General features: G+C 35.4%; 1 protein-coding gene across 1 annotated transcript in view; it reads left to right on the plus strand.

Moving 5' to 3' along the window:
• The window catches only part of LOC122155675 (pseudouridine 5'-phosphatase), a 57,642-nt gene that overhangs the window by 19,792 nt on the left and 16,333 nt on the right, over nt 1-21,517 (plus strand). Inside the window, exons 2-3 of the mRNA XM_042809740.1 lie at nt 5,370-5,588; nt 13,743-13,972. Of these exons, the coding sequence (XP_042665674.1) occupies nt 5,370-5,588; nt 13,743-13,972 (449 nt within the window). The remainder of the gene's footprint in view (nt 1-5,369; nt 5,589-13,742; nt 13,973-21,517) is intronic.

Here is a 21,517-nt window from a genome sequence, read left to right on the forward strand (position 1 = left end):
CACTTCCATTGATATAATGGGAGAATAAAAACAAACAAACAAGGAAGCAAGGAAGGCCTGTGCTACCTTATATTCAGAAATGACAGAAAATATAAATATGCTTTTATTATTTCTATAACTAGAAGAACAATCTTACATACTTTTTTGAATGCTCATTTCTCCTATCATTTCAGCAGCTGCACGGATGTGTTTGCAAGTTAGCACTTGTTTACTGTGCTTTTTGCAACTTTGTGACAATTAGCACAGTAACGTTTCCACTTCTGTAATTATATTATGGTTTATAATTATATTTTGTCCATAAATGAACACTTGCATGGGTTCATATGTTGTTGCATATCCTCTGGGGTTTGAAGGAGCATTGTGAAATACTAATAGGAAAGCAAAATCATACTAATATGTGTAAATTCATTCTGTGTTGATGATGACAAAATCTTATGAGGTTTTCTCATATGTGGGCCAAAATTGTGATAAGAATGACCATTCAAGTTTGAATTTGTCTTAACTGAATACTTAAGATGATTCTCTTCCACACACAGAGAAAAACCTGCTTCATGACTATGGACATAATAAACCTTTTGCTGGAATTAAAATTTCCTCTTTACCTAACAAGCTCTCTCTCCTCTATCAAAATAAAAATCTTGGCAATTTTAGTCTGGATCTGATTTTGGCTTACTAGAAAGTATTGAATTCATAGGATTGAAGTTCTGTTTACTTCTAGCTTAAATATTAATCATAGATATATTGCATCAAGGGAATTTGTAACAAAGATTGGATAGTTTATTCAAACTCAAAACGAACAGCTAAGATAAACTTTTATGTACTTGTATTAACCTTATTTCCTTGATAAGCTGGAGATTATTTTAAATGTGTTATAAAATTACTTGCACACATTCAGAAGTCATAAAAAAAAAAGTTCCTAATTCATTCACAAAGTCATAATTTTCTGTTTTAAGCCATGTTGTATAAGTAAGCAGTGGTGAAACTGAGGTTTAGGTAAGAATTGGTGCCTGCTGTACCCTTAACCTAGGTAGGCCTGCACTTCTGACTGCAGTGATTTGAACAGCTCATACACCTGTGTCTTCCACTGTGTCTGTTGCCAAGTGACCTATAGACCTTTCTGCATGTATGCTAGCATATTTTTTTTGCTCAATCACAAGCTGAGCAATCTGGCACCTATGTCATTCTTGTCACTTTATTTGTATTTGTTATGATTGGGTTTTACACACTGTAAACAGCATCAGTGGGGATGCTTTTGCTTTTTGTGTAGAACAATTGATATAAAAATGACTGCAAGATGATATGTGGTTGGGGAATGCATGTCAGTCATTCGCAGTGAACTGTGGTTAGTGGATGAGCAGTGCATCATGCTGTTGATGTCTGTGTAAAAGATGCACCAAGGAATGACAATTGGAAATATTAAGAATATTTTGAAAAGCAGGAGACAATAAAGCTGAAGTTAATACATTTGCTGCCAATTTCAGGGGCTGAGAAATCTTGCTTTTTTTCCTCCTGTTGGAACAGACCGCAGCCACATGTGTCTTGCTGTGTTCTTGATAAATGTTCCTAATGTGAGCTAGCAGCTGGGGTCAAATTCACTTTCATAAACATATATGTTTATCACAATTTGGGTTGCTGTATAGCACCTGGCTAAACCTCCAGCTACTCTAGCAGTCTGGTGTGGGCCTCATTGGCTCTATGGATGTCTGGACGTATTAAGATACCGCTAGATGCCTATATTGATGTGCTTGAATTGAACTTCAATTTCTTTATAGTCATTTCATTTATAGTCATTTCTTTATAGTCAACAATAGTTTCTTACCTTACTTAAACATTTGTAAATCAGCTTTTGTGGATTATTTCTTGTTACAGTTGGGTGAAAACCTAGCTTAGCTTGTATGTATGACAGGTCTCTCCTGTTCCTGACATACGGTGATATGGTTAGCTTGTAGTAGGGTAAATATCCATACTGTGTAAGCAGACTGTGAATTTATAACTCTGTCCCCTTCTCCCTCTCCTCTCTGGCCACAGAACTGTGTGGTCACCCACTGTCGGAATGATAAGTGCAATAGAGATACCAAGACTCAAGTGTGGGGGACTCCAATCAATGTCTGATTAAGCCCATCAGTGTTAGTATTTCCCAGCTGCTGTGTTACTAGGATGTGGTGACCCCTATCTTTAAACAGGGAAACATGAAAATACACATAGCACTGCCTGGTGTTTTAAAGTCAGGCAGCTCCAAGCCCTAAGTGGGACTTAGGCTGGAATTGCTGCTAGAGAGCAAAGCCTATGCTGTCCCATGGCCGAGGATGCCTCCACCAGTATCTTACTCCAAGGACTGAATGACTCATGATTTTCTATGTAATGTGTGACTCCAGGTCATGATTATAATGCATGCTGATTGATAGGAATTTGGATCTGAAAAGAATTCAGGTGACATAAAGGTCCATGTAACACAAAATTTTAGAAAATCTGTGGAAATATAAGCAACGCTAAGAGCTACAAATTATATACAATAACCTACACTGATTGTTAATTATTTTATGCAGTGATAAATCTCTAATTATAACCACAGCCCTCAGTCTGAGAAGAAACCCTAAAGAACGTGCTGGTCCTCTGTATTGTCAGGTCACAATTAATTAGTTTTTTCAGATCTCCCAGACTTGGAGTCTTGAATTTGTATAGGTATTTAGTTACTGCTGTGTGGTTATAAGAGGGGTATACAGATTTTTGTTTGTTTAGTCAAAAGGATTGCATGTCCTTAGCTGTTACGCTTATCCAAAACCTGTGTCTTTTCCAGTAGTAGTCTTCTCAGATTGTGATTGGAGATTGTGTGGTGTATGTGTGCAGTTGGGGTGTAACTTCTATTTCCCAGATTTCATATTTTCTTTCTGTGCTGTGTAGTGGCTCATGTCTGTTTGAGCAAGTGAAATACAGAATGGGAAGGAAAGAAGGCTTTCTGATAATCTGCTTATTTAAGTATTTGTGTTGCTTCAAGCACAAGTGAGACTAATTCACATTTAAATTAAATATATGAATGATTATTTGTATACTGACCACAGTTTTTCCTTTTTTTTTTTAGTTATTATTTCTATTGGCGTCAAGAGAACCAATTTCCAATGCAATGCAAGTAGCATAATATTTAATTATTTTAATAGATTTGACACAAGGTTGTTTATAAGTGCTCTTTGGTCTCCGAACTTCACCATTATCTAACGTTTTTTAGTCTGTAATCTAGACATTATTAAGCATTTATTTAAGAAGACAAGATTTTGTTCTCAAGTATAGCATGTGATATTTAAATGCGGGAGGCTATTAAGTTGAGTAGCTATACAGTTGAGTCATTCACTTTCAAATAGATTAATGGAATGATTGTACAGACAGGAAAAAAAACAAAACACCTTGCTCTGCAACTAGGTTTTTAATTCCTTGTTTCGTTTTATTTCTGCATAGTTTGCTGTGTGTTGCTTAATAAGATGAGGATTCATTTTCAGTTTCAATTTTCAACTTAGGGTCAACAGTTGACCCTAAATGATGTACAAGAAAAATCAATACATCTGAGAAATAGAAGGAAAGAACTGTGAAAATTGAAGCGTTTTGTTCTTAACTCACCTTCTCAGCTTGCTGGCAGTGTATTACCTGGCAGTGTAAAGCAAACAAGGTTTGTTTTTTTTTCTTCCTGGTGCTAGCCAGCTTATCGCTTTTTAATGCCAAGCCAGTTGCGTTTCTTCTGATTCAGATGCATAGTGTGATGCATTTGATGTGTGTTTTATGACTTTCTAGGTTACTCCTAACATTTTCCGATTAAGTATGATTGGCTGAGAAGCATTTGTACATCAGCTGTTATTATTTTTCTCTTATGTTTGTGCAAAGAACTTTTTATAAATAGTTTGCTACTCTGTTGAACAGAGCAGACAGGTGCACTGGTTCTCTAGCTTTTCTTTTGGCTCAACATCTTTTCTGGTTATTGAAGGAAAAGATGAAAGAGATTGTTCTGGCAGGCAGCAATGCATGTCTTCTGCACTGTTATGTGGTCACACAATGATATAGGTGCAGTGATGTTTCTCATTTGATTTCAGATCAGAACCATCTGCTGATCTCGGGACAAGCAGATTACTAGGTTAAGCAGTGAGCATTTGTCAGACTGCAGAGGAATGTCACTGGGTATACTGCAGCCGTAGGCTCTGCTTTTCTTTCTTCATTGTCTTTTTCTTAGTACCTATATTGTCTTACAATTTAAATGCTGTTGCTTACATCCTAAGTATTCAGAAAGTAAGGCAAGGTGCCCATGAATAATTTCAGTATTTTATTTTCCCTATAAAAATATTTTTGCATAGCAAAAGATATGGTGACAAGATAAGTCCCTGATCTCTCTAGACAAATGTCATAAATGCAGCTACTTTCTTTCATTACTTTTGTCTTTCACTGCTAACATGATAATAATAAGCAGTCCTTTAGAGGTACAGAAGGCAAAAAAATGCATGAAAAGGAAATTAAAGGATGGGTAACAACAGTAGTTTTGTTCCAAATGAGGCAACTCAAAAAGATAAACAGTCTAGTAGAAATACCTCTGTTCAGGATCTTCGTAAAAATGAAATCAAGAGCTAAAAGGACTGTTCGTCCTCTGTGTGGTGTCAAATTAAATGTTATTGACCTCCTTCAACGATTTATCATATGGAGAGGACAGGAAGGATTGTATACTGTTATTTAAAAAAAAAAAAAAAAAAAAAAAAAAAAAAGAGTTTTGAAACAATAAACACCTTTCACTGGCAAAATTCAGCCTGAAGTTTACTCTTGCCAGAACCCCCTTGGAAATCCAAGAAATCAAGTAGGTGTGTTCTGCTTGAGTAATCACATGTAAATGCAAATATGCCAGCAGCACTATAATAATGACTGTAGTGTCTTTTGAAAGCACTCTGAAGCTTCCGTTCAAAGATCCTCTTAAATAATTAATTTTTTTTCCCCAATTTACATGGAATATGTAATGACATCCCTGAGAACCAGATTTCCTTCCTTTCTTTTCTTTCCCATTCAAGGAATAAGTACAGCATTTTAATTAAGTCAGTGGTTGCTAACCTGTAATGTAAACTGCCAATGGAAAAGAAAGTTGATGGAAGAATAGGTCTAGATAGTTCTTTGTTGTAAACCTCAGTAACCTTTTCTGAATATAGAAGGGACAGCTTGAAGGACCCACATATCTCTGAAGTGATCATAGAAGGCTGGCTTTCTCTCGGTGAGACAATATACTTTCTTATTCCTGGGAGAGTGCTATATGATCATTTACGCTATCCTGTTTGTTAAGACTGGCTGGTCAACTGGCTGCATGTATTTGTAATCTATTGTTGTTTCTTTTTTTGTTTGTTTTTTGGCAGATACTGAACGTCTCTATACATTGGTATTTGAAGAGATATGTGGGCGTTTTGGAAAGACCTATACTTGGGATATAAAATCATTAGTCATGGGTAAAAAAGCACTAGAAGGGGCACAGATTATTCGAGATGTTCTAGATCTTCCAATAACCAAAGAGGAATTACTACATGAAAGTAAAATGAAGCAGGAGAAGATATTCCATACAGCTGAATTGATGCCAGGTATGCTTCTCTTTAGTATTTATAAACTGCTTATGGAATTAGCTAACTGCTAGCCAAAGTAGAATTTTTTAATCTGGTGTCAGTAAAAGTTCCTCTTAGAGACTCAGTTTCATCTCTCTTGCTTTAGCAAGTTTTATTCAAATCTGTTACTTGTGAAAGATATTTTGTCTGTTAAAAGTACTGATTTTTTTTTTCTTATTTACTTGAAACAGCTGCTCTTTATGTGTTTTAAGTACAGAATAAAAAGCAATGTGAATATGCCCAAGTTCAGTTTCATAAACTAGGAATTCTTTAGAATGGTTACTGGCAACTGTGTAGCACAGTAAGTCATTTTTCTCTAGTCCAACTTTAAGCACAGATATTCTTTTTGATGTACAGGTAAATGTATTTGCCCATTTTTATTTTTTTATGAATCTCATTTATGATATAAACTCATGCATTATATTCCATTACATTTACATGTGGAATGCTTAGAGAAGAATCCTCATCCATAAAAACATAAGCAATATTTAAAGCTAGGACTGCTGTTAACTTTTTCTAAGAAAAGAAAAAAAAAGAAAAAGTCCTGGAGCAAATATCAATAATTAATGGGGGAAAAAAAGAAGGAAGTGTGGGAGAAATGAAAAAAAAAAAAATATATATATATATATATGTGTATTTAAATGAAGTCACTACATGTCACTAAAACAATTCCAAAGGGACTTTTTTCTCTTTCAACGTGTGTTTGTTTTTTTTGTTTGTGTGTTTGTTTTCTGGCAATTGCTGCAGCACGTTAATTATATCATTTTAATTTTTAGATCCTTTTTTTATACCTAGTCCCATAAGGCATTAAGAGGTTAATTGTTAAAAATATGTGATGTGTTAAAACCGAATAAAAAGAAGCAGAAAGAAAATATGTATTTGCTTAGGTAACTAAAAATTTGAATCTCCTGCTCAGCCAACTTATCTGCATGTCTCTCTGATGCTTTTTACATGCAGCATTTTTGCAACTGTGCCTTTCTCACATGTAGATCCAACTAAGACTGTAAGCCTAGTTAAGCTTGCTAGGTAAACAAAAATGATGCGGGGATCTGTTTTCTCATTTTTTTTATGTCAAACTTCTGCAGATTGTTCTCATGCAAGACAAAGAAAACCTTTGTCTGGGTTTAAAAAATGTTGGATAGATAGATCGGTGGTGGAAGTGTTAGAAATCACAGAGGAGAGTCACTTTAATGGAGCAGCACATGTAGTAGATGCCACTGAGTGAATAGTCTATATTTGCTGGGGATTATGTTAATGTCAGTGAAGTAGCTTGAATACAGATGCAGAGAGGTGATAGAATAAATTAGCAAAGGAAACATTAAGCTTTGCACTGTTTCTTACTTCAAAAAATGAGTTCTGGGCTTGCTTGTCTATTATAGATGAATCAAGAAAAATTCTTACTGAGGCAAACGTAGACATTTTTATCATTGCCAGAATTGTTCAACTGGTTACTCTTTCAGTTCAACTGTATACATGGGATAATTTTCTTCAGACAATTCTCTAAAGCAGAATTAATGTTAATGTAAATACTTAATTCTTTATGCCAATGTGAGGATCAAATGCAGGCTTAGTCACTGAAGCAATGGGATTTGTACTTTGTACCAATGTATGAGATAGAAGCTGAATTGCCATGAATTTTAAGAAAACCAGATTGATGTTAGCTATTAATCTAGAAAAAATTGCACTAGCTACTTAGTATTAATTTTATTTAAAGACTAACCTATGCTTCATTCTGATAGCTATAGTTTTTTAATTGATACCTTTCTCATGTACTTTTATATCTTCTGAGAACATTATTTAATATAAGCCTCGTGGATTTATTCTGCTGCTTTTTAATATTCTTTAATTAAGAATGAACATCATGCAGGTGTTGTCTAAGATGTAAGGTAATGGTGACATTTTAGGTTTACAGTGTTCTCTGACTAATCTGGTGTTTCAGATTGTAATCAGGAAATACAGGAAAGTAAAAGTGAATTGTCTTGATATTGGAAGGAGTAAGGTTATTCTGACATGACGAGCCTCTATCTGGTCAACTTGACAGCTATTAGGCAGGTGGCATTCTAATTTCAATCTATTTTGACAATTTTTTCTGGGAAATAAGATTTGAATTTTGTTTGATAAAGAACAGTAATACTTATGCATCATATTTATTTCTTAATATCGTATTTATTAATGGTATGCATTATTTCCAGCAGTGATAAGTCTGTTAATTCCCAATCAAGTAATTGACAGTTATGTTATTGGTGGTTAGGGATGGTATAGAAGTGTTGTTGGACAGTGTTTATCAAAGCCATGCCTCAGCATAAAAGCTTTCAAAGATACTAGTATCTGAAGGTGCAGATTGCAAGATTTCGATATAGCTAGGCTGACCAGCAAGCCTCAATATATCAAATTCTAGTCAAATAGAGTTTTAATCTACAATGAGAAGAGAATCTATAGGTGTACTGTTAACATAAACCTGGAATATATGCACAGCCAGAAAAATCTACCTCCAAGTTACACAGCTGTCAGTAGGTACTATTGCCATGTCAAAGTTAAGAAATTAATGCTGTTCTTTCATACTTGTCTCCTTTGTTTTTAGTTCAGCATCATTACAAAGCACAGATGCTTGAGGATTGTGTGGTGGTGTGCTTTTTTCAGAAATTTTCCCCTCCTGGGTCATCTTTGTGAGAACTGGGATTTTTTCCTTTGCAGTTCCTTTTCAGCCATTGCAGAATGTGAAGTGGAAACCATCTTCCTGTTCAGACTATCTCTTGTAGTCTGGAGTAGATATTTTCAAAGCTTAGTTTATTCACTTACTGAATAAAGTGAATTAGAAATTACAAGAAGAGAATTAGTACAAGTTTCAATAAGAACTTATTCTAGAGCTGTATGTCTTCTTTTTTTCTATTTAAATCTTAACAGTTCTAGTCAACCAGCATTCTAGTTTAGTTTGCTTAGCTATTATTTCCTCAATCAGCATCTGTGCCCTTTACAGTTAAACAGACTTCCTACCATGTTTTCTTTTCCTTGATATTATTGTTTTAATGGTTAATTTTTTTTTTTTTTTTTTTTATTATTATTATTTTTTTTTTTGTGAGTCCGTTCTGGATTCAATGAACCTGTAACTCCAAAATATCTATCAATTAACTGCTGCACACTGGGAGTGATCATGTCTGTTTGGCTGATTTCAAACATTTGGCCTTTGCAGTAAGTCCTGAAGAGCTGCAACCCCAAAATGCTTTTACCAGGAAATCATAAATACAGTTGAGAGAGATTTCAAATTATGTAAAATTTAGCAGGTTGTTGTTTTTTTTTTTTTTTTTCCCCGTGGGCTTACCTGTGTCAGAATGTCTAGACTATGACAAAATTAATGGCTTGATAAACAAGGAGACCCAATGTCTCTAGAAGAATCTTTGGTGCTCTTTAGAGAAAAGTAAGATGAGAAGATAGAATTCTTCATTATAGTCAATTATTTTTCCAGATGAGGAGTAGGTTATTAGTTTCCATCTATACTTCTGAAACTCAGTGAAAAGATAACGTACCATTACAAATAGCTTTTTTTTAAAAAAAATGATGTCTCGGAACAAAAACGAAACAGGTGGATATGAGAGATATATTCCCACAGTCTCACGAGATTCGTGGCAATTACACCAAGTGTTGGATAGTCCCACCTCCATCACTCTATCACCATCATGGCAGCAATGCTGAATTCACCTGAGGATAAAGAATGTGCTGGTAATGAATAGCACTGTTCTGATGGGCTTGGAACTCTTTTAGCACATAAAAATATTTTAAAATCAGTTTGTGGCATAGGTGAACAGTCAGCTTTTATTGTTCTCAGTAAGATTTATTTTCTCTTTAAGTATTTTTTATGCTTTGTTGCAGTTGAGATTTTTACTGTGAATTGCTTTTAAGATCTTAAAGGATTATTGTTGAATTGGCTAAAAATCCAATCAACTTGACTAAACCCTGAGTGGCAACGTTAGCTTTTCTTTGATTAAAAAGGGTGATGAAATCTTGAAAAGCTTTTATTTGGATCTGATGTTACATTTAACACAGGAACTGTAAATGATTTTTAAAAGAAAGAGTAGTCTTTCTAGACATAAACTATATTTAAGATTTCTATTTGTTCACAACTGGCCATAAATCATACAAGACAAGCATAATGTATGTACATACTTAATTTAAACATGTGAAGCACTTCTTCTTTAGCCATTTTCTCAGAAGTGAATGTTTTCTTTCTAATGTCCACTGAAGCCTCACAGACTACTTCTTCTGTGTAATCACTTGTAGACTTGAGTGTGGGTGTCTAAAGTGCCTTGTTTTTTGTGACCCAGAGATCAGGTGTCCTCTACACTCATGCTGTTAGTGTGAGTAGAAAGCTGTCTCTGGCACAGTGAATGAGGAGCAACACTGTGTGATGTATTTGAAGAACTTCTTGGGGTGCTGAAGGTCAGCAAGAAGAGAGTGAAGTTGTATTTGTGCTCATAATTTGCTGGCAAGTTATGTGAAGAAAGTACATGGTGACCTGTGTATCTCTTCCAACAAAAATTTCAGTGCACAGGGCAAAAATCTGTTGATCAAGATCATTCTCTAAAAAAGAGTCTGTGGCCATGTTGTTTCTTCCACAGAATATTCTACCTCTCAGCTACAAGACTTTTCAAGCACAGTTATATTGTCATTGGCTACATAGTGTAGATAAACTCTGGAATTACAGGGGACTGCATAACAGTTAAACTGTTAATTGGATGTCATTAGTATATGGATGGCACAGAGAGATGGATGAGAGATAGAGTACATAGTTATGGTCATGAAAGAATTGGTCACTAACAATGCCACTGTTTATTCGAAGCATAATTTAATTTAATTAGGTTTTAGGTGTTACAAGTGTATTATTAATTTTCACATCATAATGAATAATGCCATTTCAGTATAAAATGTCATAACTAAAGAGGTAAGCAGTGAGCTTCAATACAGTCTAAGACTCATAGAGGTGCTACTGAAGCGTAGGTTGGATGAACAGACAGTGAGGTGGATCAGAAAGACTGGGGGGGCAACCAGGGCCAGAGGGTAGTGGTCGGTGATGCAAAGACTAGTTGGAGGCCAATAGTGAGCAAAGTATCTCACGGTTGAATAGTGGGTCCAGTCCTGCATTAATGATCAGAATGTTGGGATGGAGTGCACCTTCAGTAAATTTGCAGATGACACAAACCTGGGAAGACTGGTATTCTTGTCTGCATAGAATCACAGAATGGCCAGGGTTGGAAGGACCTCAAGGATCATGAATCTCCAACCCTCCTGCCACATGCAGGGCCACCAGCCTCCGCATTTAATACTAGACCAGGCTGCCCAGGGCCCCATCCAATCTGCCCTTGAACACCTCCAGGGACAGGGCATCCACAACCTCCTCTGGGCAGCCTGTTCCAGCACCTCACCACTCTCATAATAAAGAACTTCCCCGTGACATCCAACCTAAATCTTTCCTCCTTCAACTTAAGAGTATTTCCCCTTGTCCTGCAGTTGTCAACCTTTTCAGAGAGTTGGCTCCCTTTAGGTACTGAAAGGCTGCAATTAGGTCCCCCTGCAGCCTTCTTTTCTCCAGCTCCCTCAGCCTGTCTTCAGAGGAGAGGTGCTCCAGTACCCTGATCATCTTTGTGGCCCTCCTCTGGACCCTCTCCAACAGCTCTCTGTCTTTCTTGCACTGGGGGCTCCAGACTGGGCTCTAGACCTGGACACAGTACTCCAGATGGAGCCTCACAAGAGCAGAGTAGAGGGGGACAATCACCTCCCTGTCCCTGCTGGCCACCCCTCTTCTGACAGAGTCCATGATACCATTTGCTTTCCAAGCTGCAAGAGCACACTGCTGGCTCATGTTAAGATTTTCATCTGTCAAGACCCCCAGGTCCTTCTCTGCAAGGCTGCTCTCAAGGACCACTCCTTCCAGTCTGTATGGATGCCTGGGATTCCTCTGGCCCAAGTGCAAAACCTTGCACTTTGTGTGTTGAACCTCATTAGATTCACCTGGTCCCACCTTTCAAGCCTGTTGAGGTCCCTCTGAATGGCATCCCTACAAACAAAATATGGCCAGTATGTCCAGAAAAATGATTCTTCCCCTCTGCTCAGCATTGATGATGCTGTTGCGCCAAGTTCTGAGGCCCCTAGTACAAAGCGAGACATGGATGTACTGAAGGGAATACTTCAGGGCCACCAAAGCAATCAAGGAGCTGGACCACTTCCCTTTGAGGAGAGGCTGAGAGCTAGTGCTGTGCCTGGAGAACAGAAGGAAGGGAATCTGAGTTCCTGAACTTTTGTACTTCTTGTTTGTACTGGTCACTGAAAAGCGAAGTGTGATAATTAGGCAAAGGGTTTTGTTGTTCAAAATATTTGTTGAAAATATATCTGTAGTCTCAAGAGTAATAATTTCTTCCTATTGGTTTAGGTTTTATTTGTATTTATTTTTCCCCAAAAGTTTCTAATTTCATTGACGTTTGTGATTTATCTGTTTTTAAACATGCTGATGTTTAAAGTTGATCCTTCTTACTTTCAACTTACGTATCTGAATTTAGTGTACAGTTCTTTTCACCTAATCTTCTTTCCAGTAGTCATCGTTCTGTAACTATTACCCCAGAAATATAGTAAGTATCTGTGTCTCTTCTAAAACTTAATATTTAAGGGGATAGAAGAAATAACATTATTTATCTTTCTGGTTATTTAAAATGAAAAGAGTATGTTTGGAAATAAATCATAACAATGTAAGATGTTTCTTCCTGATATTATTACAGGAAAAATTATGCTGTATGGCCTGGGTTTTTAACTGTATGTGTACCACATCAGGAAAGTCTTCCATAACTAATACTGAAAAAAATGGAGAACTATGTTTCTTTTGATCCAGTAGGAGGAATAGAGGATGGTGCCAAGAAGCTTAACAGATAGGTCTCACTGTGGTGGATGGGTGTTGATACTCTATGTTATCTACTAGGAAGTGAGTGCAGAGGAGTGCACTCTATTTTTTTCTAATCCATTTTGCTGTTTTTGCACATATAATTTTAAAATAATTACTTGAATATATTTTTTCTGAAATATATTTTCTGAGTAATGTAAATCTTTGCTCTCTGAAGGTGTTAGGTACAGCTGTCTTATAGGTAGGAAAGTCAAAAAGTGAAGGTAAATACACACGCATTTATGCACTGAAATCATGACCTATGCTGAGAGCATAGAAGAGAGAACCTTGAGTAAATAACCTTTCAGCAACAGCACTTTTCTGTGGCTGGCTACCTCCAGTAGAAATGTAGAGTAAACATGCACTGACAGATGAGCTGAAGCTTTGAAGCAGCAGGGCTGAAGATAATTAGCAGTCTAAAGAGAGGTATCGTGTTCAGAATGCTGCTACGAAGAAACATTGAAGGCTTTGCATGGGAGATTCAAAACTTGCACTGAATAACAAAGCGTGTTTCCTTCTTACAGTGACTGCTGTATTTTCACCATTCTTGACATTAACCTTCGCTAGAAGTTTGGAGCAGATTAAAATTTCTATCTATTGTGGTCAAGATGTTCATTACTCAGGGTTCACATCATCAATAGATAAAGCTCTGGTTTTAACACCTGTGATTGACAGCTCCACTTTTCTGTCCAATTGCTTTATCTAGTAATTGTAAAAAAAAAAATACTAAGCACTCTTAGGGGCTGGTTTAAACCAGTTGGATAACTGTTTCAAAAATTAAAGACTGTGCCAGTCAGTGAGAAGAGCATATTTCTTTGATATTTATTTATTCTTTTTTTCCAAGAACATAACTCTAGATATGTTTGAAATAATAAATGCTTATAAAGTTGAGGACATCAAGTAAGCTTCTTATGGGCATATAGATGCAACGGCTTTGAAGTTATTTTCAGCATATTTTGAGAAAATCATCATTTGATGTCGTAATCATTGTATACTTAAAGAAATATTCTTTGATGGAACAAGAACTTTTCCACATATAGCAAGAAATCCCTTTGATACTAACCAGTCAGAATAGGTTGTTAAATTCAGTTAGACAACATTTTTGAAATATTGCTAAATATGTCATAAATTGGCAGAAATTTTAATACATATAACTGCAAATATGTATGTATAAATATAGAATAAAATGTACATATCTATTTGTCTTGCAGGGGTCAATAAACTGATCCAACATTTACACAAACACAACATACCAATAGCTGTTGCCACTAGCTCAGCTGAAGTGACATTTCAGATGAAAACATCCAGACACAAAGACTTCTTCAATCTTTTTCATCATATTGTGCTGGGAGATGACCCTGAGGTGAAGGGTGGCAAGCCACAGCCTGATGCATTTCTAGTTTGTGCAAAGAGATTTCACCCTCCTGCACCTCCAGAGAAGGTAAGGAAGGGATGGAACAAATTACCCAAATAATTTTCTTAATATTATAGATATTTAGATTAGGATTTTAAAAAAAATTTGAAAAATCAGCAATGTCTTCCCAACCCCCCACCCAGTGGTGCTTATATTGTTTAAGTTTGTTGGAAAGTGTTATTCCCCCTCACTGCATTATAATATTTGTAATGCAGATTACTCTGATTTACTGCATAGTACTGTGCATAGGAAAGTTCAGTGACTTTCCTCTCTGAATAAATCTTCAAATATGACTTCACTACTCAAAGTTTAGAAAGAGTTATTTAAACATGGATCAGCTCACTTTTCACACCTTCCTGGCTGATTTAGCTAAATATTGAAGATACTTCTTGATAAAGAGGGGTATATATTTTTTCTAAATCATCTTTTTACTTATGCATTCTAAATCTCTGAGATCATATTTCTTGTTTTCTGATTTAAAGACTGATAAGTTTGAGCAATCTGTAGCAATGTTTAGTTTCTCCTTCATATATAACTTCGCAAACTTGATTCTGAAATAGAAATCTGTAGGGAGAATATCTCGAAGATAAATTGGTAGTGAGAGTATGTGTTCACTTTTATTTCAAATAAAATTGTCATTCTCCTGAAAATATTTTTTTCACTTCTCATCTATCCTGAGTGAAACATGAATTCTGATGTTTTGGAGTTTCATTACAGCAATGCATTGCATACTGATTTTTAACTTTGAGTGTTTTAGACTGTGATTACTGATTTCTCTGTAGGATTGTTGAGGAAAAAAAGGTGTGTGCAAAGATATAAGGAATGAGTAGATAAAATTCTACAGCCTTTCATGTTCTAAGTTTTCACCCAGAGACCAACTGGTATTTGTGTTGTCTTGAAATGCAAAGTGAAATAATTTGCAATGAATGTGTCATAATATAAACAGTGTTAACTAAACTTTTTTTCCTCTTTTCATTCTGAATATGTGAATCAACTTCATTTCAAAAACATACCCCAATGTACTTGATCATTTGAACTGGAATTGTATAGTCTGGAGAAGAGGAGGTTTAGGGGAGACCTTATTGCTCTCTTCAACTACGTAAATGGAGGTTGTAGTTAGGTGGGGATAGGACTCTTCTCCCATGTAACTGGTGAAAAGAAGAGGGGTAATGGCCTTAGTTTGAGGTTCAGGTTGGATATTAGGAAAAAAAATTTTCTCAGAAAGAGTCATAATGCATTGGAACAGGCTTCCTGTGGAGGTGATGGAGTCACAACCATTGGAGCTTTTTAAGAAAAGGGTAGATGTGGCACTGAGGGGCATGGTTTAATGGGCCTGGTAGGGATGGTTAACAGCTGGACTAGACAATATTAGAATCATTAAGACTGGAAAAAGCCTCTGTTTCTACAAAGGGTCGGAACTCTCATGAAGAATCAGTGTGTCAAAAAAATTCCAAATGATTTAAATCTTTCTTAATTTAAAAGTGTATTTCCTAGCATTTTATTCCATTTCAAATTAATTAACCGATCTAACACTAATGAATATTCTCTGCATCAGATCTAGTAAGAGCTCATTAAAATTTTTCAGACTGATGAAATGGCATTAGAAGTTGAGAGTCTCAGTGGACTTCTTATATCATAGAAAAAAGAAGCCCAAAATGAAATTTCTGGAGATGCTATATCTTACAAAAGATATGATGAAAGAGTAATATAAATATAAATTCAGGACATTGTGATTTTGGTCCAATATTAGTCTATATTGCACAAGAAAACAGAGGATTTAGAAAGCTGGTATACCACATAATTACTGTGAACTTCTGTAAAAAAGAATATCAAAAACCAAGTTTTATTTCTTACACCTTTTTTTTTCTTTGTTTCCCTCTATTGAATCATTTCTATGAATCATTTCTACTGTGTGCATATAGTAGATGTATTTCAATCACTATGGTTTTCAGATAAGGAGTTATTTTATTAGTATTATTTTTGTCATTTTTTATGTATATCTGGAAGTTGAATTTATTAAGAGTACTCTAAATAAAACAGAGAAATTACAAAGGCATGAACAGTCATTCTAGGCAATGCACTGAGCTGTAAATTAGAATCCCTGCTGTTGAAATCATATATTTTAGTCATTTTGTCTGCCTATTTTCCATTTTGTAAATAAATTGACACATACTTTTTTTCTGAGTGCTTACAATTCAAAAATCAGCCATTTTATTTTAGAAGTAACAAAAGCATTAAAAGGAAAATAGATATTTTTCAGCGTAGTTCAAATATACATAATTAGCTGTCTCTTCAGCCTTTGCTCTAGTCTAGTTTTTTAATTAGGCCTTTTGTACCAATTTTTCTTCAGCCAAAACACTCTTTCAAATATTTATTTCCAATATCTGTATAATGTAAGTGTCCAACCTTTTGGATGCATTGAATGAAGAGGAACTATCTTGGACCAGTGTTTCAGTGGTTTGGCTGGACTGGTTGGTGGGGGAAGAGCCATGAATACGTTGGCGTGGTGGCAGGCCATGGGGCATGTTACTAGCTGTCCCACGTGTTGGACGTGTCTGCTGTAAGTCATTTTGACATACCCATGCTCTGTTGTCCGGTCTTCTTGGAATCTCAGTTTTTACCAGTTATTTTTAGCATGTTGCTAGATACTTGCTTTTTCCAGTGGAATAACCTCTGACCATAATGGTCTCAGTAAACCTGACTTTCAAAGCATTAGACTTCAGTCAGCGGGGTAAGTAGTAATGTTTGTAGTATATTGTTCTGGATGTGTTGAGAAGCAAATACATCTTGTGTCAGGAGCCACTTGCAGAGTGAAGAGGGAAAAATGTTTAATATTCTTTCTAGATTCTGGTAGCTTTTTAGATGAAAGACACAATTTTTTTTTGTTCACTTTTTTTTTTTTTTCTGAAGTCACTTTTCTATACTGGTCATTGGTGAATTTGGATAAAGCTGTTAGTAGATTGGAACCAGTAAAAAATATTCTGTGTTTTGCTGTCTCTCAGTGTCTCTATTATCCTTGCTGCATAGTGGCCAAATTCCTTATGAAATAGAAAAGTCCCTTCCTTGGTAGCAGTGAGGTTGTGTGATGGGGACACCAGTTCCTGGGAGATGGCAGATCTACTGAGTAACTGGCTCAGGGCTGTGAATCCACTCCTCTCTGCATAAGATTTTAGAACCAGTCCTCCTGTGTATGTGCTATGTATATGCTCAGATTTACAACGAAAACAGAGTTCATTCCCTTGACAGATTAAGGTTAGGTATGACAGTTACTGTATTACTGTTAGCTTATGGAGTGTGAGATGAATGAAGTATGTCACTGCATTTGTGTATCCAGATTATTTTGGTTGTTCCATGCAGAAAATAAATAAAGTCTGAAAAAGTGTATCAGCTGACTTGAGATCAGGACATTTCCAGCTGTCTGCCTTCTAGCCAAGATGATGTCCAAAACATATTAGGAGACTCCCTTTCTTGCTCTATACTTTCTTCAGAAGTGATATATATATATATATATTTTTTATTTTTTTATTTTTTTTTCTGTGAGTCCAAAATTGCCCAGCAATAGTCACAGCTTGTGTCTATTTCTCAGGAACTAAATATCTCTTGTGGTTACATGTTTGCAAAGCATAATTGGAAAAGTCATCCCAGGTCACTCCTAAACCATCAAGAAATGTTGACTCCATAGATGTCGTAGCAGAAATCTGGGACCATCATTTCTCTTCTAAAGCTAACCTGTGGAGAAGGTTGCCTTTATCTTGGACACTGAATTTTATTTCCTAAAAAAAAAAAAAAAAAATCAGAAAAATAGCCTCTAGATCACTGTTTAAATTGACAATTCAGTCTTCCAATTCTTGTGTTTCCCTAGTGAATGACCTACTTACAACAGGATATACCAGCTGTTGTTTTCTCCAGAATGTTCCTGACCACAACATTTTTTCTGAATGCATAAAGCTTTAATTGTTCTTACTTTGCACTATGTCTGAAGACTTATTTACAGACTACATTTGAGCGGGTTTTAATTTTATTATTTAGGATTGTTGCTGGCATAGCTCTTGAATTTTAATGATTATAGGGCAATGCAAAGTAATCAAGAGCATACCTTTAATATTTTGGTTTGTTTTATTAATAGAAATTATATATATATGCAACTACTTCATCATGATTCACTGAATCTTACTATATAATCACTAATGAAAGATTCTCCATTAAAACTTCTTCCTTCCTTGTTATATTATTTCTTGTATGCTCTAGATAGGTGTGTAATTTATTATATTTCCTGTAATTTTCTAGAAACTGGCTATCATCCCATTCTCAGGCAGATTACTGAAATCATCTCTTTTTTCTTTTATGTTCACAAACTCTGACTCTAAGCATGTAGAACTTTTTTTCAGTACTGTATTTAAAATGTACAGCATACAGTCACCATTCATTTTAAATTATATGCTGGAATAACTAGTTCATGCCTGATGATACAGTATCACACAAGGAGAATTTTAGTATCATAGCTGCATGTTTCCAGAAATAAACTGGGGGGTCTCAAAGAGTTTTTTAAGAGGCAAGTTAGGATTTTATTTCTATCTTGCAGGTTAGAGTGGGCAAAGGCATGAAACTAGTTTATCTGATTCAAATTCCTTTCTCCTCAAAAATTATTTTAAAAGGGCAAGCTAGTACTTTTAATGGGTATTAAAGGAATTCAATCTTTGAAATAAAGAAACACTTTTTTTGTGTTATTGGCTTATTATCTTGTTATCTATGTATTTCATTGCCTACACAGAAACAACTACCAAATCCCTCATTGACTGGTAAAGAAAACACAATACTGGGAGGTGCAGCAATGACATCTCCGTAGGGTGGCTAAGATAAACTTAGCACATGTCCTGAAAAAAAAAATTTTTCTCTCCCAATTCTTCATGCAGATTTTTTTGTTTGTTTGTTTAAACTATGCTAATATTGCCCTGGTGGAAATTAATTCTAAAACTAATGCTTTTAAATCAACAGAAATCTAGTTTTCAGCTAAAATGCTCATCCTGACTGCAAATTATAGTGTCAGAAGAAAGACAGTTTAAGTATAAATCACATAGTTAAACTTCTAGTAGCATTACATCTTGGAATACAAAGATCTCAGCGCTGTAGTGGAATATACTTTTTCATGCAGTGGACAATCTATTGGCTGAATCCTGCACCTTCCTTAACTTCTAAATAGTCTAAGCGTATAGTCCTTATTTGCGTCTTCCAGGCTACTATGGTAAAGTCCATTGTGCTGAACTTCAGCTTCCAGCTTCGTAGGTCTGATGGTAGTTATATAAAGAATGCTAGATATCTGACCATAGCTTACAATGTAGGACATCTAAAGATCTGCTATGCACATGCACCCTTTCCCTTAGTTCATAACAGACCTTTTATTTAATTGTATTGTGAATATAAAACAGAGACTGTTTGGAAATTGTGAGGGTTTTTGTTGTAGTCTGTGTTGTTGGGTGTTTTTTTGTTTTGTTTTTTTTGGGAGGGGGGGGTGTTGTTTTTTATTGTTTTTTCTTTCAATTATCATGCTCTCAGTTCATGTGGTTAATTTTTATTTTTCCTCCCTCTTCTCCTGAGGCATGTGTGCTCATATATGCATGTACTCATACAAATACACCCTCCCCCATGCTGGCAGTCTTTATTATGTATTTGTGGAAGAGAAATGAGATGTTGCATGGCTTGAAAGTAATTTAGCTCTTAAGTGTTCCAGACATTGCCCTTGTTACTGCGCTGCATGTTTATTTATGGCTGTATTTGTCTTATGGAGATGAAAAAAGTCATTGAAATTCCATACAGAAAATAACCTGGTCAAGGTTTACTTTCACTTAATGTATCTGATTGGAAGAAGAAACAGAGATTATAATTGGCTCTTAGTCTTTGGGGTACCCTACTCAGGGGCAGGGTGGTAGGAATATATATTTTTTCCTTGCATTTGTCTCGATAATGTATCAAGCAGCTGCTAAGGGACTTGATGAAATGTGATGCAGAATAATAAATTATGTTCTGCAGCCTTTTATGCTCCTACGTGAGGTGAGTGTGTAAGCATAAAGAGATTAGTATAACTCCAAATTCTTAAAGCATTATATTCAGATTAGCAGGTCACTCAAGATGCATTACTAATTGTGTCAGGGAAATAATTATGGATATCATCATACAGTAAGGATGCATAGTAAGTAGTTAAAAAAAAAAAAAAAAAATTGCTCACTGATTTATCTTTTTTTTCTTTCAAGACTGAGCATTTTTTTTTAAGATGCCAAAGGAAAAAAAAACAGTAATTCATTGAATAATTAAATTTCAGCTAACAAAAATTTTCACAAAAAATGTTTTTTAATGTCTTCTGCATTACAGAAAGCATGAAGAAATTATCTTTCAAAAAGATCTAGTACGCTAATCCTCTCTGTGTTCCAAGGTACCTTTGTAATCATCCCAGAGCGTATTGTAACAGTGCTTTTTTGGAACGAAGAATGAAGAGTGAAACAAGGAATTGCATTGTTAGCAGTATTTTTTTGGTTGCTCTTTTTAAAATTATTGTCATGGGAAAATCTCTGGAAACCTTTGAAAGACTGAAGTCTAAGTGTTTGTTGTTTTATTGCACTGAAGCAGGGGAAGAGTTTGTTTTCTTCTCTTATTTTTTAAGTTACATTATAAAGGTGTAATTCAGAGAGATGATATTTTTGGCAGGATTCTGTATATTCTATTCTGTGGCAAAGTCTGTGTTTTTTGGCATGTCTACAGTAAGCCTTTGTACAGGATCATCAGTTAACACTTGCAAATTATTTATAGTTTAAACAGGACAAAGTACTTGCTAAGGCTGATTGCTATATCACAAATAGGTGCACTTAAAAGATGATTTCAAAATATACTCCACAAAGGAATGTTTGGGATTTTTTTTTATTATTACTGTGATAGATTATTATTATTGTGATTTATTCCTTGTAACATACGGAATATCTGAAGTGGCACGTTTATCAGCTAAAATATGTGCTTAACACTTCCATTTCATCAACTCTTTATTTTGAATAATAGCGTGATTCAAAGCCAGTACATTAGTAGTCCAAGTTTACCTTCAGTCAGATTAAGTAGTTTTGTTTTGAAGTGGAAAACAATTCCAAGTAATGGTGGAAAATACTTTCCTTCTATTCCATCAAGAATAGTTATTTCTTGTCAAAATAGCGCTGAACATAAGAACTGCTGCCCATGTTCAGATTCAGTGCCCGTTGTACAGTATAACATCTATGATGGCAGCTAATACTATAGGCATAATAATTCCCTTTTAGCTGAAGAAGGTTAACTATATTCTATTATTCCTATGCTAAGTTATTGAAAACTGTTTTTAAACAGAAAAAATACTTTTACTAAACATTTTACTTTATTCTCCTGATACTGCTGTCAACCAGAGACAATAAATTCTGTAAACCTTTTGCATTTCCTTTTCTGAGTTTCTCACTTTCTTACTTCCTCAAAGTTAGCTTTCTTACATTATGAGTTACAAACACAAGCAGTTGATCAGTATTTTAAGTACTTACAAACATCTATCCTTATTTCTTGCTCCTC

The sequence above is a fragment of the Centrocercus urophasianus genome, unplaced genomic scaffold (assembly GCF_019232065.1).
Source record: "Centrocercus urophasianus isolate 14NV4802_14NV808 unplaced genomic scaffold, USGS_Curo_1.0 seq_12, whole genome shotgun sequence".
NCBI lineage: Eukaryota > Metazoa > Chordata > Aves > Galliformes > Phasianidae > Centrocercus > Centrocercus urophasianus.